At 41.5% G+C, this 17,697-nt stretch overlaps 2 protein-coding genes across 2 annotated transcripts; both read left to right on the top strand.

The window, feature by feature from the left end:
• The first annotated feature begins 5,049 nt into the window (after window positions 1–5,049).
• LOC116048794 (hepatoma-derived growth factor-related protein 2-like) lies at window positions 5,050–9,264 on the top strand. Its single transcript, XM_031298068.2, has 4 exons — window positions 5,050–5,113; window positions 7,073–7,510; window positions 7,793–8,454; window positions 8,806–9,264. Exons 2-4 carry the CDS (start codon window positions 7,113–7,115, stop codon window positions 9,195–9,197), a joined length of 1,452 nt encoding a protein of 483 aa, XP_031153928.1. The 5' UTR covers window positions 5,050–5,113; window positions 7,073–7,112; the 3' UTR covers window positions 9,198–9,264.
• A 1,618-nt stretch (window positions 9,265–10,882) lies between these two features.
• LOC116048934 (constitutive coactivator of peroxisome proliferator-activated receptor gamma-like) lies at window positions 10,883–12,993 on the top strand. The gene is made up of 3 exons (XM_036004449.1): window positions 10,883–10,898; window positions 11,454–11,591; window positions 11,704–12,993. The coding sequence occupies exons 1-3, from the start codon at window positions 10,883–10,885 to the stop codon at window positions 12,330–12,332; spliced, it is 783 nt and encodes a 260-aa protein (XP_035860342.1). The 3' UTR covers window positions 12,333–12,993.
• The last annotated feature ends 4,704 nt before the right edge of the window (window positions 12,994–17,697 follow it).

The following is a 17,697-nucleotide window of genomic DNA, read 5'->3' as shown; positions in this document are numbered from 1 at the left end:
ATTAGGGGAAAGTTTCGAAAAAGACCCAAATATAGCCTATTCATCCGCCTATTCCTTCTTTTTCTCACGTGAATAGGGTAAAAACTTTAACCTTTAGATATCACCATGAAAATTACTGAGTTGATTACTTACATCAAGACAAACAAAAAATGTAGTACAAGTTTTTTGAAATTTTTGATAACATGAGCAAACGGTGCATAATAATGTATGCGCTAATTTGCATAAATACCACAACATATCTAAACATTGGATATAGCCAGGTGAAAATGTCTTGTATAATCTTGTTGACATCTTACAGTAAAAGACTATAGAGGCAAACAAATGTCACCATAAGGGGCACAGATTCAGTCATTCATTCAAGGTCCACTCAACTGTCAATCAACTGTCACTAAGCTGTCACTCAGGTAAGAAAGATTTTCTTTTGTTTCTCCTGCATGGATTCAATGAAGATGAGATTCTCTAGTGGTGCATTGTGTACGTAATTTGATTGCTTGATCCAGCCACTTTTTATTTTACCTACCTTGTGTCTTCTGCATTCTCCTTACCCTTGTCTCCTGTTCTTCCTTCAGACTCATCCCCCAGAAACAGTCCCACAGACCCAGCCCCAAACCCCATCTCTGCAATAATAATTAATAAACGCTGCTTTAAAGTACTTCCTTCTGCCTCTATGTATTCATGTACGTATTCGTAAAAGGCTGGTTTCTTAGTAAAACCCACACAATGAAATCTGGAACCATAAAAGTAAAATAATACACAAAAACACTTCAATTCCTGTCCTCGTCTGCACAACAATTTCGTTGACTTTTGCATTTTGGTGAGAAAAAAAAAGAAAAAAATAATAATCATCACATCCACTATTGGTCCCCCTGGGACGTGTGTCTTACTCTGTTTGCCACCCATTCTGGCGTTGAAAAAGTACTTTTATTTTAAAATATAGTCGTAACTATAAGTCTTTGTTTCTATATTTGGAAAGGCAAAACTTCACAAAACCCTTTTGGTTGAATTCACACTTTCTGTAACATTACTTGGACGTAATTAGATTATGCACCGTTTGCCTATGTCAACAAACAATTTCAAAAAACTTGTAATACACTTTTTGTTTGTCTTGATGTAAGTAATCAACTCAGTAATTTTCATGGTGATATCTAAAGGTTAAAGTTTTTACCCTATTCACATGAGAAAAAGAAGGAATAGGCGTATGAATAGGCTATATTTGGGTCTTTTTTTCGAAACTTTCCCCTAATGGGATTCTTCAGGCCTTTTTTTCCCTTACTCAGGACATATTGAGGATACAAAATCAGTTGAGTTTGCTTCTGTTTGTTCTACCTTTTTTCATAAAATGACTGGACTTTTTCAGATGTTTAATCTATACTGCCCCAGTTAAAGTGAGAACATTTTAGGTGTAATGAAAGTCTAATGTCTCGGTGTTTATAACCAATTTATATCTGTTTTCACATTCATTTCATAAATGGCATTTGAAAAAGTGACCAGCTTTTTTGCTTTGTTATTAATGCATAAAAAAGGTAAACTTCCAACATGCCTTGTAATGCGAGGCTTGGTTTTTATTGCAGAAATAGTCATGCTTTTCTTTCTAAGCTTGTTGCTGCTACTTTTTGTCTGTGATTGACTACGGCGATGTTTTAACATATGTATGCATCTTATTAATGGCTTCACTCCTTAGATACCATGGAGCACTAAGGTTTATCTTAAATCTCAGGCCCTAACTCACCATTGCTCCCTGTGTGCTGGTGCTGGTCGGCCGGCTTTGTCAATCAGGAAACTTAATCGCTGGCCTTGCCTTATTTAAAAGGCAATTCTTGCTTCCTTCATATCTATGTACATTTATCCATCTGAAAAATGCTGGAGGCTCCTGTCTCCACTCTGTGACATATTCGCAAGACTTACTCTATCTCTCTGTCCTCAATGTCCGTCTTGAAATGCAAAAGAAAGGCTTCTATGTTTGCTGCTGCTGGGACTTCTCTTTAAATGTTTTCAAAAGTACGTTGAAGGTGTTGCAGAAGGGCACATCAGGTTGTAAATGCTTTGACTGAGCTATTTGCCCCTGTGTGATCTATACAAATACCTGAGTCTTCTTTTTGTTGTTGGTATAATTGTGGCGTGATTTGAAATTGTATTGTCTGTTATATATATATATATATTTATGTAATTAATTGCTGTTGTGCTCACTCATTTGTAGTGTGTGAACATTGCAGAAATGAGAGATTTCACATTGTTCCCTCCCTGTAAACACGTATGAACCACACTGTGCAGCGACTGTAATGATAGAGCATGTGGCCTGTTTGCTCGCATGCTGAAACTCAGTTTGATTTCAAAAGAAAAAGTAGTTCTTAAGTAATATTTTAAGATATATCTTCAGTTTTATTGCACCTTGGTATCAGCAGGCACATGTCATACATGTGCTTCAACAACTTCATATTGACAAATCTGATTGGCTTACATTAAAAAGTTCTACTTATGTGACAAGTAGGTTAAACATCTACACAGTAAAAAACGGTATTTGAATAGTAGAATGAATAGTTTGTTGTGGGTTTGTATGGTACTTATACCCTACTTATATATAATAAACACTGAATAAAGTAGTTTTGTGTTAAACAGATATTTATTTTAAACATGCAATCAAAAAAATGCACAGCCAACAATGGTATTGAATATAATATGCTTACTACTTCATGTATCCCACATCATTTGCGACAAGCCAGTGGAAGGGTGCATTGTCATACTGGCCAAAAGGGACTAGCAGCTTTCCCCGGCACAGCTGACGCCATGGTGCAGGATGCCCTCTGCTCGAAGGAGCTTCTCTGCGTGTGTCAGGGCGCTGTCCTGGAAGATAGTCGCCATCAGTACGGCCTGTTGACGGTGTGCAGGGGCCTCTGGGTTGACGACGCGGATTACTGGGGTTGCCATCTTCACTTACAGATGCTGAAATACACTTAGACACAGTAACAGCACAACACTATTAGTTTTATTTTAACATTATTTTATATTATGTATTCAGTTTCTAATATGACAATGCATGTTAGTGTACAAAAGGTCATTGATACCCTTTTATCACACAGCGAGGAGGAAGTGTCAGAGCAGGATGACAACTGCTCAACCCTGATTACAGCTCTTCAGATCAAGATAACTTTGAGGTAGAGTTCATATAACTTCTGAATGTTATTACAATACATGTTATCCACTTTTCAGCCCATTTCCCTCTGGCAAAAGTTTGTATGCCATATTTACACTCAAAATCAGTTAAAAAATCCTTTGCCCCAAAAGTTGCCAGTAAAACATGTCTATCTGACAATTTCTATTTGATGAAATGCATTCCTGAGATGGCACATGCTGTTACAGCATGAACAGAAACATGAATTAGGTTAGTAATATGTAAAAAGTTAATGTTTTGTGAAAGCAACAATAACTCAAATAATTACAGCAACAATAACTTTACTCTACAACATGATTTTTCAACCAGTAGTTATGGAATTTAATGACAACTAGGCTGACTACAGCTTTGTGTAGTGTAGTGTATAATGAGGGATTCTTTCTTTAGTAAATAGTGTTGTGACAGCAACAACAACTTTACTCTACAACATGATTTTTCCACTATGGTTTGTCTGTCATGACAAGTTAGTAACGTTAACGTTACTGTAACGGTAATGAATGATGAATGAAATCTGAAGGTATCTGAGGAGGGTCGCCCCCGGTCTACTGTAACGTTATTCGATAGAAATATTGTCGTAACGTTAGTGTTTAACAAATACACTAGCCTAATTTAAAAGGCCTCCGAGTTACGTTAACGTAGGCCGAGGACAGAGATTTGACCGAGACACTGACATTTAGCTAACTAACGTTAGCAGTACCGTTAAGGCAGGGGTGGCCAACCAGTTCAGCATAAAGAGCCACAAAAAAAAAACGCACCATAGCAAAAAGCCACACAACACATGCACGTCCACACTACAACAGCAACAGTGTCTTCCAGATCTGATGACAGTCATAATACATAGCAGTTTTCATAGTTTTTTTTCTCACTTAGATTGACTCAGTGAGAAACCTGACAGTCTTTGTTATCCACAATCCCTTTCAGGTCTTGCTAGAACTCGGTTGTGGCCACTCGAAGCAACTCTCTCACTCATCTGTTACTAAAGGGGCTTTCAAACAGTCAGATTCAGCAGTGAAAGGGTTAACGAGGAAGGTGATCTGTGGCTGCTGTTTATCCTCAGGTTGCAGAATCTGTCCTCAAAACTCTGCTGCATTATTTTCCATTTTAAAATAATTGGCAAATGTATTGGCAGATGCATTCAAATGTGTTTTTTTTTTTACTTATCTGAAATACTGTATGTTTCAGAAAAGTTAAAAACAACAATCAACCAATGACACATCCCCCAGCCACACAGTGAGAGCCTCACAGGAGCAGGCAAAGAGCCGCATACGGCTCAAGAGCCACAGGTTCGCCACCCCTGCGTTAAGGTAACCGGCGTACGCTATTATTCCGTAGTGGATACACAACAAATACAATTGAATGTATTACTTAAAATGACTCAGCTGAGAATATTTTAATTAACGATTAGCGGTAACTTTAACGTTAACGTTACCTTGTCAACGGGACTTTTAGTTAACTTATAGCTAGCTTTAGTTGATACCATTAGCTTTCCCAAACGATCAAAAAAATCAACTGGGCAGTACAAACAGTGAGTGTAATGAAGAATTAATTATTTCAGGCTTAGTAAAAATATAAGCCGTGAGTGTTATTAAGAATTATTTCATTCACACTTACCAGATCTACTGAAGGCTATGTTCGTTCACCGGAGACCTCCGTTGACCGCAGCGGCAGGTTCAGCTTTGAATGTCGGCGTGTGATTGGTAGTCTGCGGTCGGCAATCCTACGTTTCCAATTGGTAGTCTACAGACAAACGGAGCGATTTAATTGGGGGAGTCTACGGTCAGTCGACGAATCAGAACGCGTAACTGAACGTAGACTTTGCGCAACGGTAGACTCAACCTCTGCTTTTATTTAAAAACAAAAACAAAACAACAGAACTAGAACGCCTAGTCTATTCTACAGCAGCACACAGAGTTCCAGTCCTTTTCCACACAACCCTTTGGAAAGGTAAGTCGCACTTTACAGCAGAGCTAAAACTACTTTTTTACTCAACTCTTTCTGTTTAGTAGAGCCGTATTGTGTTGGGGAAGGAGTACATTTGCTTTCCTCACATGTTTCTGTCAAATAAATATCTTTTTTTATCAGTTATATTCCAGCTATCAGATGTGCTGTCTGTGATCAGAAGCTGCAAATGTACTTTGTCTCTTGCACAAAACAATTTTAATTATTAAATGTTGCATTACGTGTTGCCTAAATTGCATGTGCACAAGATTGACTGCATGTGTAGTGTTTCCTTGCCCTCGAGGACACTTTAAATTGACTAAGAGGTTTGCAGTCCCAGCACTTGTGACATTCTGCAGCTTCTATCACAGATCACATGTGAATTAAAGATTATTTCTCAAAGGTATGACTAAATACGTCCTGTTTTAAAATTATCTGTGGGTTGTTGATGTAAAACAGAAATGTCTTGTTGTGTTACAGTGAAGGTGTCTTTTGAGCTAGTCGTAGAAAACACAGCTTTCACTGTAGTGTTTTTATTATTTTTATTATTCTTACTAATAGTAGAAATATTGTCTCTATGGGCCACTATGGGCCGCTACTGATGAATATATATATATGAATATATATATATATATATAATATATATATTATTGTTATTATTTGAATCAAATAACAACAATAATTTGTCTTGTTATTTTTCAAAAAGTTATTTTTATTCGCGATCATATGGAGAAAAACGACACTACCCACAATCCTAAGCGTTACAACGACGTCATTGTTTGGTCCAAGTCACTGTTGCCATGGAAATGTTTACAGTACCATGTACCCGTGAACGGCGAGAGCGAGCAACTACAATAAAAGTCTATGATAGTTTCAAAATGTTTTTGAAAATGAAAGAGAAAAAGAGAGAGAAAACAAAGATAGCACGGTTGGCTTCCGGTGAAAAATATGTTAAATTAAGTGATTTATTTTCCAAACAAAAAGAGTGTGTTGCTACAGCTAGCTAATATTAACGTTAGCAGCTGCATATTTTGGTGAAACTGTTGAACTGTGGCCGTGCATTGCTCTTTCCGTGTTTTGGTGGAGCTGTTGTATGATGTCGCTAGTTAGCTAGCTAGCTACTGTGCTTTAACGTCGAGCCGGTGTATTTGTGGTGGCTGTGCCTTTAGTGGAGCGGGCCATGTCGTAGCACCGCCACCTAGTGGTCTGCAGATGCTTTAAGATGTTAAACTGTTGTCGGCACATTTTTGCTTTTTATGGGGTTTTTTTGGTATGTTTTATGACATTTGTGCATAGAAATAAAATGGCATGAAGTTAATTTGACTCATTTAGCGGCTGGCTCTCTGCCTCGTAACGTTACGACTCCACTGTTTATTGAAGTTTATACGTTACTATTTTAATGGTACACCTTTCTGCTACGTTGATTTGATTAGAAATGGCCTTTCTATCCATTTTTATTTCTATGGGTTGGTGTGGTTTGAAAAGAGGGCTGTGTGTTGCAAATGCCAGGCCCGCTTTTTGATCCCAGTCCGTCACTGCTGTAGCCTGCTAGCTGCAGCTATAGTATGTCAATGGATATATGTACTGTATATGTGTCAGACATACATTAATACTTGATTGATTTATTTGAAAGTACATTACTGTAGTCTGAAGTCTATATAATATAAGTATAATTATAATAATAATAATAATAATAATAATAATAATAATAATAATAATATTATTATTATTATTATTATTATTATTATTATTATTATTCTAAGTGATATTTGTGGCAGACTTTTTGCAATTTCTTTTATCAAGCACAGTGCAATAATGATGTGTGACCAGATACATATTTCTCAGTTTATTTAAGTTCAGTTAGAAGGTTTAGTTAAGTGAAATAACCTGCTTAGTGTGCTGCTTGAAACAATAATGTGATCAGTGAAGTAACTGCTGTGTGTGTTTGTGTGTTTGTACTTGCAGTTTCACAACGCCAGTATACAAACGAGAAATCATCGAGAAAATGTTTAGATCCATTTTTGGACTAAAATTCTTTGCAAGACCTCGGTCTTCAGGAGATATGGACTCTTCGAAGAAGAAGTCCAAACGAAGGAGTGAGAGACCTTCGTCTCCTGAAGACCTCAACCCTCCCACCATCTTGAGGGAGCACGGACGAAGGGGTGAGAGACCTTCGTCTAGTGGAGGCACCAACCCTTCTACCATCATGAAGGAGCGCAGGCAAAAGGGTGAGAGCCCTTTGTCTTGTGCAGAAAACAAGCCCTCTATCACCAGGCAGCAAGAACGAAGGGATGTGAGCTCTTTGTTCAGCGTGGGCACCAACCCTTCTACCATCATGAAGGAGCACAGGCAAAAGGGTGAGAGCCCTTTGTCTTGTGCAGAAAACAAGCCCTCTACCACCAGGCAGCAAATACGAAGGGGTGAGAGCCCTTCCTCTTCATCCTCTGAAGACAAGCAGCCTTCTACTCCAAGGCGGAAGCAAGCATGGAGAGGTGAGAGCCCTCCGTCGTCATCTTCTGAAGATGACCAGCCTTCTTCCACCAGACAGCGAGTACGAAGGTTTGAGAGCCCTTCCTCTTCATCCTCTGAAGACAAGCAGCCTTCTACTCCAAGGCGGAAGCAAGCATGGAGAGGTGAGAGCCTCCCGTCTTCATCTTCTGAAGACGACCAGCCTTCTTCCACCAGGCAGCAAGAACGAAAGGATGTGAGCTCTTTGTTCTACGTAGGCACCAACATGAAGGAGCACAAGCGAAAGGATGTGAGCTCTTTGTTCTACGTAGGCACCAACAGGAAGGAGCACAGGCGAAAGGGTGAGAGCCCTTTGTCTTGTGCAGAAAACAAGCCCTCTACCACCAGGCAGCAAATACGAAGGGGTGAGAGCCCTTCCTCTTCATCCTCTGAAGACAAGCAGCCTTCTACTCCAAGGCGGAAGCAAGCATGGAGAGGTGAGAGCCCTCCGTCTTCATCTTCTGAAGACGACCAGCCTTCTTCCACCAGACAGCGAGTACGAAGGTTTGAGAGCCCTCCGTCTTCATCCTCTGAAGACAAGCAGCCTTCTACTCCAAGGCGGCAGCAAGAAAGAAGGGCTGAGAGCCCTTTATCTATCAATCTGAGTGTGAGAAAGGAGAGGAAGATCATTGAAAGAGAAAAGCAGCGTTTGGAGAAGGATGGTTTAAAAAGAGAAAGAGAGAGATGTGAAAAGATGAAGAGAAAGAACCAGGAGAAGGAGACGAAAACGTTTGGTCTGCTTTCAAGAATATACATTTGGAGGCTCAATCGCAAGATAGATCGCCTTGCCAGGAAAATCCAATCAACCCATGTGGATGAGTGCTACCTCCTGCGTCATGGTAAGAAAGTAAACTTACGTTTTGTCACATAAAATGTCATACAGGTATATGTATAGCCTCCTTTTGATCACAGTAGATCAGTGGTGGAACAAGTATTGAATTTCTTCACTAGTAAAAGGTCCAACACCACTATGTAAAAACTAATTTATTTATCTTATTTAATTATCATCAGAGGACAAAGGAAACATACTCAGTTAAGCTAAGATAGCTCTTATCTCACTTATGGCGCCAGGCCAACATATATTTTTAACAACTTGCAACAAAACAAATATGTTGCCTATTTCCTTTTGGGAGGGGTGCGAGTGTACAACTGGACTCCAGACTTAACCTTTCATATGCTGTTGGTTACAGGTCCCCTCATAAATCCAAAGGAAATGGCAGAAAAAGAACAGCTGCTTGACCAAAGGAGGGACCTGATCTTGTACAAACGCAGACAAGAATTTAAGGTGGAGAAGGAAGTGAGGAAGCAAAGACTGAAGGTAGAGAGGAAGGAAATAGATGTGAAGAAGATGGAGAATATCTCTGAGTTATGCTGCAACTCAGATAGCCCAGATATGTTAAATCTTGGCTACGGGCCAATGCCAGTCAGGTCACCCAAACTCAGATTTGTTAACATATATCATTTAAGAGAATATGAGAGCAATCAAAAAAATGGCATCAAACAGAGAGAGGTAATTGAGGGAGACGGCAAACATTTCAGATTTGACAAAACTGAAGTAAAGAGGCGGCAGGCCTGGGTTTGACTCCGACCTGCAGCCCTTTGCTGCATGTCATTCCCCCTCTCTCTCCCCTTTCATGTCTTCAGCTGTCCTGTAGAAATAAAGGCTGAAAATGACCCAAAAATAATCTTTAAAAAATAACTTCAAAGAAAAAAAGACAGTAGAAAAAAGTAAAGGAAGAAAGGCAAGAATAGGTCAAAACAAGCGACAAAACCTTCAAAAAAAAGGTGACAAACTTCAGAAACAGCGACAAAAACTTAGAAAAAAGCGACAAACTTGTAAAAAAAAAAGACAGTAGAAGTAACTACAGTCTTGTAACTGAAAAACATTTTGCAAAAAATGTCACGTGCCCCCTGCAGTTCTCCAAAGTACCCCCATTTGAGAAACACTGGATTAGAGTAGTGGATCACAGGTGGACTAGCTCCTGAGTCCCGAGGAGACTTAATAATAGATTTAATAATATATTTTATTTGTAATACACTTTACTTTTGGAGCAAATCTCAAAGTGCTACAGTTAAGATCATAAAAGCATGGTAAAAACATCAATATAAAATACAAATAGACAGCGCAGCGTCTTGCGGGGTTAATTAAAACTCAAAAGTTCTGCTAAATAGAAATGTTTTTAGTCGTTTTTTAAAAGTCTCAATAGTTTGAGGTGCTCTCAGATGGTCGGGGAGGGCGTTCCAAATCCGAGGAGCGGCAGAACAGAAAGCCCGATCACCCACGGTGCTGAGCTCAGTCTTGGGGAGAAGGAGGCGGTTTGAGTTTGTTGAACGGAGGGATCGAGTTGTATTTAGAGGGGTGAGTAGTTCTTTCAGATGGGGGGGGGGGCATTTCCATAGATGCACTGGAGGGTAAGGATTATATTCAATCCTGGCAGAACCAGGAAGCCAGTGAAGTGACTGGAGAATGGGTGTGATGTGGTCTTATTTTCACACTCTCACCAGGATCCTTGCTAGCCTGGCTCCGCCCTCCTACGACTTCCGCTCAATTTTCATTTTCCTTCAGTACTACGTCTGGGTTTGCAGTATATTTTTGGGTTTTCTCCGATCAAATTTTAACAGGTCCAATCAGCGAACAGAGGGAGTGGCTGAGAACGATGACGTTGAGGTTCAGTAACCTTCGGCGAGTTTGTTGTGGCAATGCTGCCGAATATCCAGAAGTTAAAGCCCGAGCAAGAATAATCTTTGCTGAGTTTTGTTGGTGGCCATGACGTTGTGGCCCTCCTCTGCACGGGGTTTCGGGAAATGTTTGATTTTCCAGCTCGCTCTGTTAGTGGTGAAGGAGTTGGCTAAGGCTAACGCTAGCGATGCTAAGCCGATTGTTGTTGTCGTCTCCCCTCTTGTTAGCCTGGTCCCAGACAGTACGTAGGAGGGCGGGGCCAGGCTACCAGAGTGGCTCTGGGCAGATCCAATAGTTTTAAACTTCAACAGAGTACCTGCCTTCAAGGAAGTTAACACTTGAGAGAGTCTGGTAGGACCAGGCTAGATCCTTGCAGCACTATTCTGAACATAGTGTAGTCTCTGCAGGCTTTTGTTAGGGATTCCGATGAGAAGTGCGTTACAGTAATCCAGTCTGGAGGAGACAAAGGCATGAACCAGTTTTTCAGCATCTGCTAAGGTGAGTGCCCTCCAGGAGGCGCTACAGGAGCCTCTGTTCCAGCCCACCTGCTGCTGCTGAATGTTCCTTTTTTTGGTTCATGCTTCATGATGATGATGATAACAGGTAAACAGCCTAACCCATTTCATTGTTTCATTGCATTGATTGAGCTTTTTATACTTATCTTTTAAGTTAAAGGCATACTATGTAACTTCTCCCTCTTCAGTCCTCCTACAGGTTGTCTCATTAGAACTACAGCCGAGTGAGCTGTAGTTCTAATGAGACAACCTGTAGGAGGACCGAAGAGGGAAAAGTTACATAGTATGCCTTTAAAGTAGCAATACCACAGTGTAAAAATACTCCATTAAAAGTAAAAGTACTCATAAAAAGTTGACAATATATGATACATTATGAAAGTGAATTATTATTGCAGATGGTGAGTAAGCAGCATTGTATTGTTGTAGCTAGTCGAGAGGCAGCTCATGTCACACCCCCGCCTGCCGTGACTTCTGCACGGTGACAGTCTAGTGTGTGTGTGTGTGTGTGTGTGTCATTTTGTTATGCCTGCCGTGTGTTTGGTGTGTGTGTGTGTGTGTGTGTGTGTGTGTGAGTGTGTGTGTGTGTTTTTTTTTGTCTGTCTGTCTGTGTTTCTGTTCCCGCCTACATTTTCCACAGAGTGAGGACACGCCCCCCCTGTTGATTCTCCCCACACCTGGTACCAACTCCAATCAGCGCACCTGCTACTCATCCTGCTCCATCATCTGCCTTCAAATGCCAGTCGGACTTTCCTCTCCCTGCCGGATTGTTGCTTACCACTGAGTATGCTTTTTCACCAGCCTTTGAGATTTGTATCTAGTCTAGTTTCTTGTTTTTGTACCTACCTGTCTGCTCCGCTCCCTGATGTTACTAACTGGAAGATCTCTGTTCTCAGAAATAACCCACCTTTGGAATCCTCTGCTGCCAATAGCGCACTGGAACATCAAGTCTGCAGCCCCACTGAGGAACACAGCCCAGCACCCCCTCTGCCAGTCCGGCCAACTTCGGACCCAGCACCCTCTCTGCCAGTCCAGCCATCTTCGGACCCAGCACCCCCTCTGCCAGTCCAGCCATCTTCGGACCCAGCACCCCCTCTGCCAGTCCAGCCATCTTCGGACCCAGCACCCCCTCTGCCAGTCCAGCCATCTTCGGACCCAGCACCCCCTCTGCCAGTCCAGCCATCTTCGGACCCAGCACCCCCTCTGCCAGTCCAGCCAACTTCGGACCCAGCACCCCCTCTGCCAGTCTGGCCAACTTCGGACCCAGCACCCCCTCTGCCAGTCCGGCCAACTTCGGACCCAGCACCCCCTCTGCCAGTCCGGCCAACTTCGGACCCAGCACCCCCTCTGCCAGTCCGGCCAACTTCGGACCCAGCACCCCCTCTGCCAGTCCGGCCAACTTCGGACCCAGCACCCCCTCTGCCAGTCCGGCCAACTTCGGACCCAGCACCCCCTCTGCCAGTCCAGCCAACTTCAGACCCAGCACCCCCTCTGCCAGCCCACACTCACAGCTTCAATAAAATAAGATTCTTTACCACCTACTCCAGACTGCGCCTGAGTTCTGATCCTCCTTCCTGACAGCTCATTGTGTTAATTTACAACAATGTATTATAAAATTATCCTGTTTTGTATGAAAATTCTTAATCTGAGAGTAACTAATAACTAAAGCTGTAGTTGAGTAAAGAAAGGACAATATGTCACTTTGAAATGCAATGTAATGGAGGAACAAAGTGTCATAAAATGAAAATACTAAGGTGCAACAACTCAAAATTATACTTTAGTATTTGAGTATATTCAGTCTACCACTGGTGAAGAGGAAGGAGAAGAAGACGAGGCTGGAGAAGAAGATAAAGAGATAATTAGTCCTGACATCATCCTTAAAAACATCCAGGTTCTGTATCCATCCACCAAGTCTGGCCCTGACTGACATATAGAGACGGACCAGTGTTTTACTCAAAGAAACGTGACAACAATTCTGTTACTACGGTAAAAGTCAACTGCAACTTTTTTGAAGTAACTATACCAACAACTGGGAATTGTATTCTGTACTAAAACCAATTTTTGGGACACTAAATATCATAAATAAGGTCCCTTGTATAGCCTGTCCCAGGGTATAGCTCAGACCCAGCTGCCTGGGGTCGGGGATGAGGTCTGGGATGTGGTGGACTACAGCAGACCCCCACAGATAGCCTCAGTCCTCTGGGTTTTGGGTATTTAGCCAAGAGGACAACAAAAAATGATGTGATTTTGTTTTCAGGACAAAAACTCCTTCTTTGTGGTGACCAATGTCATTGTGATGAAGAATCAGAAGCAGAAGAAATGGCCAGAGGTGCTCCTTCATCATCATTATTAATATTCGTTTATCTATTAAAGTGGTATAATGTTTCAGTGCTGCTAATGGTACATTGACTCACATGTAAAGTTGGCAAACCTTTGTTATTATGCAGCAGTGTTTATATTCCAGGTTCCCCTTAAAGGCAAATTGTGTCGCACAGATTAAGGACTGTGAGAAAGGAGGCTGGGATCAGCAGAGCCACGGTACGCTCACTTCTCCTTCAGTACATTTACACGCACACAAGAAACCAGGTTTACATGTAGTCCTATTTATAGTTACCTGGTTACTGTAAATCCTTGTATACTGTACGCAGCAGATCTGTAACCAGATTACTTCCATACCTCAAGCCTTTTTTTGGAAGCTTTACTGACTTTATTGTGATACGGGTCATCTGGTTGAATGTGTGCCCCATGTACCAAGGCTCAGTCCTTACCGCAGTGGCCCTAGTTCAATTCCAACCCGCAGCCCTTTGCTGCAAGTCGTCTCCCCTCTCTCTTCCCCCTTTCCTGTCTATAGCTGTCCTATGAATTAAAGGCAAAAAAGCCCAAAAAAAAATCTTTAAAAATGTATTTTTCTTCTTCAGTTTATCGGTTTTGGATGGACTCACTACAGCAACACCTACCTTGTCCTGAGTGGGTTAGTTGACACCTGTTTCCACAAGAAGCAGAGGAATGTGTCATTCATGTGTTGCAGTTTTAGCTTCAGCCAAAAGCTCTCAGCTCTCTGCTACTAGTCTAGATTTGAGTTACAGTTGACGCTGTTGTCACCTCACATCAGCTGCTGCAGAAATCAAACCTGCGACTTTTCAAACTCAGTTGTGACAGAATCAGGCGAGTTTAAATGCAGGACTGTTTGTTTTCTTTCTGCAGGGATTACGACAGGATCATGTGTGAAGTTTGACATGTTGAGGAAAACCTGTGAGGTCTCTGCGTGGTGTCCAGTCGAAACCAGGACGAACCCTCCGAGGTAAAGTCTACTATTTTGTTGTCAGATCAGGACTTTGTCACGTAACCTCTCACTCAGCAGGAATTTAAGTTATACGACATTTAATTTTGAGGCACCAACACGTTAGGATTTAACTTAAACCTGCAACAACTAATTTTTCTGGCCACTTGGGGGCAGCGGAATCAAGTTGTGAACACAACATTGACATATCATCATCTTTAAGTTGAACTTGTTTGCAAACAGTGCTTTTTAAAGCCACCGTACACTACCTACTCAGCAGCAAACAGCAGACAGGCACAGTTAGAGACTAGCTGGTGAAAACTTTTTTAAAATTTTGTTTTAAAATTTAGGAGCTAAAGAGACATATTAGGAGTTGGTGAAGACCAAAAACGGAGCTAAATGGGAGAGAATATTGGACTTGCATCCACAGTTTTTGAGTCTCATTAAAATGTACTGTATTGACTTACGTGTATAATTAAGTGTTATTACACAGGAGGGTGTGCTATAACGTCACTGCGCTGATGTCTCCAAGCATCACTGAAGTGCCAATAATGACGTTAAAGCAGGAGAAGGAACTTGTTTTGGTGGAACACGTGTACGGTCAAAGGTTGTTTTAGTCGTGCAACAGAAAACTCAGATTGGACAGATAGTCTAGCTAGCTGTCTGGATTTACCCTGCAGAGATCTGAGGAGCAGTTAACCAGTCCTCAGAAATCCACCAGAGGTTAGAACGCCAACACAAAGAAAGCCCAAAGCAACGGATATCCGGCCTAAATAAGTGAAATCCGGCGGAATTTCGGGCGGCAACGAAGCAATCCTGGAAATGGAACGTCGTGGATATAGATTATGTTGTAACTCAAATATTTGCTTTCCTGAGCATAGTGTGATAGGACCTCAGGCGCAACAATTCACCCACTTCCACCACCTGGTGGCGCTATAGCAGAAAAAATGCATTTGGCCTTTAAGTCTTCTCTGATTTTCCTGGAGCTGATCATTGGTTGAGCCTTTGTCATTTTGGCTATTCTTCGATCCATTCGAATGGTAGTTGACCGTTTTCTCCCACATCGTTCATGCTTTGGATGCCATTTCAAGGCATTTTAAATCATTTTGGCTGAGCAGCCTATACATTTTTTTTTATAGTTTTCCCCTCTCCAATCAACTTTTTAATCAAAGTCCACTGTTCCTCAGAGCAATGTCTGGAACGACCCATTTTGCTGAGTATTTCAGTGTGAAATGCACTATAACCAGCATGCACAACATTTGCTTCCTTCCTTCCTTAAATAAGGGCCATAATTGATACCTGTTTCTTCACAGAATCAATCACCTCACTGATTGAACACAACACTGCTATTGTTTTGAACATGCCCCTTTCAATTACAGATTCAATTAAAGCTGCAAGCAGCGATGAACAGGCCCTCGCCTTCTTGCAGTTGGGGGTACTGGCAGACACAACATCACATGTAGACCACACATTGTAAGTTTCATGTAAATCGGAATAACTTTTGCCAAAATACAACCGTTCATGTTTTAACAGCCACCTACAGGAAGTTGTTCCTCCATAACTTGCGCATTGTTTTAGCTATCAAAATTCTTTTGATAACTTTCAGTCACGAGGGTGCACCGAGTCTATATCCAAGTTTTCGTGCAGATTGGACTCACGGCCCAGGAAGAGTTAGACAAAGTATGTTTCCCATATATCACGATGTGGCTAATTAACTGCTTTTGGAACTCACGCTGTAGGAGGAGTTAAAAAAAAAAAAAAAAGGTTTTGCTCAAAGCGAATTTGCTAATTAATAAAAAAAATGAAAACAGCGCCATCTAAAGGCCGATTGACGCCATATTTGGCACACAGCCTCAATGGCACACGAGGAACAAATCTCTTAAGTTTTGTGTCCATCGGAATAGCCGTGTGCAAGATACAACCGTTCCTGTTTCGACACCCACCTACAGGAAGTTGGTCCTCTGTAACTTGCGCATTGTTTTAGCTATTAAAATTCTTTTCATAAATTTTTGTCACGAGGGTCCTCCGAGTCTATATGCCAGTTTTCATGCTAATATCTATAATCATAAAAGTCTGGGCGGAAATGGGCGTGACCTATATCAGGAGATTCAGCTGGATCCAGGGAACGCGAAGATATATGGTTTTTGAATGTGCGATGTACGGTTTGGGAGTTATAGGGCCAAACGCGGTTTTTTCTGAGCAGCATGAGCAGCATGCATGTCATGACTGTTGGGTCTGTTGGTTTTCTGACTCTACAACACTTACTAGTAAATTATTTGCCATGTAGAAATATCACTTCTACCAAAAAAATTGATTTATCAGGGTAGTGATGTTGGACTGCAATTATTTTGAACACAACTGTACCTTTAAGTAAAGTGTTACCCTCTGTTTAAGTCTGTTCATATCACATCTGTGCGCCTTGAGGCTAAATGAACACTTTTTGACGTGTTCATTAGCTGAGATCCAAAGTTCAACGTAATATCAATCCAGAAACATCAGATATAACAGGATAACACTGACAGGTAACCTTTTACTGCACCGAGTACTTTTACTGTTCATAGTAACTTAAGGCTTTGAATGCATGACTTTAACTCTTCATGGAGTAGCTTCAGCGGTGCAGGTCAAAGGTCACAGAAGCCTTAAGAGTTCAAATAAAACTTCGTGCAGATTGGACTCACGGCCCAGGAGGAGTTAGACAAAGTATGTTTCCCATATATCACGATGTGGCTAATTAATAAGAACAATTCTAACAGCGCCATCTAATGGCCGGTTCACTCTAAATTTGGCATGGATGCTCAAGCCCCTATACCGAACAACTGTGTCATGTTTGGTGTCAATCGGAATAAATCTTGGTAAGATACGCAACTTCCTGTTTCAACAGCCCCCTACAGGAAGTTGGTCCTCTGTAACTTGCTCATTGTGTTAGCTATCAAAATTCTTTTGATAACTTTTTGTCATGAGGGTCCACCAAGTCTACGTGTACATTTTTGTGCAGATGGAACTCACGCTGTAGGAGGAGTTAAAAAAAAAAAAAAAGGTTTTGCTCAAAGCGAATTTGCTAATTAATAAAAAAAAAATGAAAACAGCGCCATCTAAAGGCCGATTGACGCCATATTTGGCACACAGCCTCAATGGCACACGAGGAACAAATCTCTTAAGTTTTGTGTCCATCGGAATAGCCGTGTGCAAGATACAACCGTTCCTGTTGCGACACCCACCTACAGGAAGTTGGTCCTCTGTAACTTGCGCATTGTTTTAGCTATTAAAATTCTTTTCATAAATTTTTGTCACGAGGGTCCTCCGAGTCTATATGCCAGTTTTCATGCTAATCGGACTCACGCCCCAGGAGTAGTTAGACAGAGTAGGTTTTGCCCCTTTTTGGGGTGACCTCTCGTGTGCGTCCCATGTAGAGTCATTGGCAGCGGCCCGGGTTCGAATCCGACCCGCGGCCCTTTCCTGCATGTCGTGTGTGTGTCCCCCCCCTTTCTTGTCTTAAAGCTATCTTGTCGATAAAAGCCCAAAAAAAACTAACTTTGCCCTTCGGCAGCAGTGACATTTCCAAACCTTATGACTGTTCCGATGCTGCCATGCTTCACACCAGTCTATTTTT

This window comes from Sander lucioperca, chromosome 8 (assembly GCF_008315115.2).
Source record: "Sander lucioperca isolate FBNREF2018 chromosome 8, SLUC_FBN_1.2, whole genome shotgun sequence".
Lineage (NCBI taxonomy): Eukaryota > Metazoa > Chordata > Actinopteri > Perciformes > Percidae > Sander > Sander lucioperca.
This window is presented reverse-complemented; position numbering and strand designations above follow the sequence as displayed.

What these genes read in the sequence shown, in the direction of transcription:
- LOC116048794 (XM_031298068.2), top strand. Translation starts at nt 7,113, where the DNA reads ATGTTTAGATCCATTTTTGGACTAAAATTCTTTGCAAGACCTCGGTCT. An exon ending in AACAAGCCCTCTACCACCAG is followed by an intron (nt 7,511 to 7,792) that starts GCAGCAAATACG and finishes TTCTTCCACCAG; the next exon opens with GCAGCAAGAACGAAAGGATG. An exon ending in GTGCTACCTCCTGCGTCATG is followed by an intron (nt 8,455 to 8,805) that starts GTAAGAAAGTAA and finishes TGTTGGTTACAG; the next exon opens with GTCCCCTCATAAATCCAAAG.
- LOC116048934 (XM_036004449.1), top strand. An exon ending in GGATTGTTGCTTACCACTGA is followed by an intron (nt 11,592 to 11,703) that starts GTATGCTTTTTC and finishes CTCTGTTCTCAG; the next exon opens with AAATAACCCACCTTTGGAAT.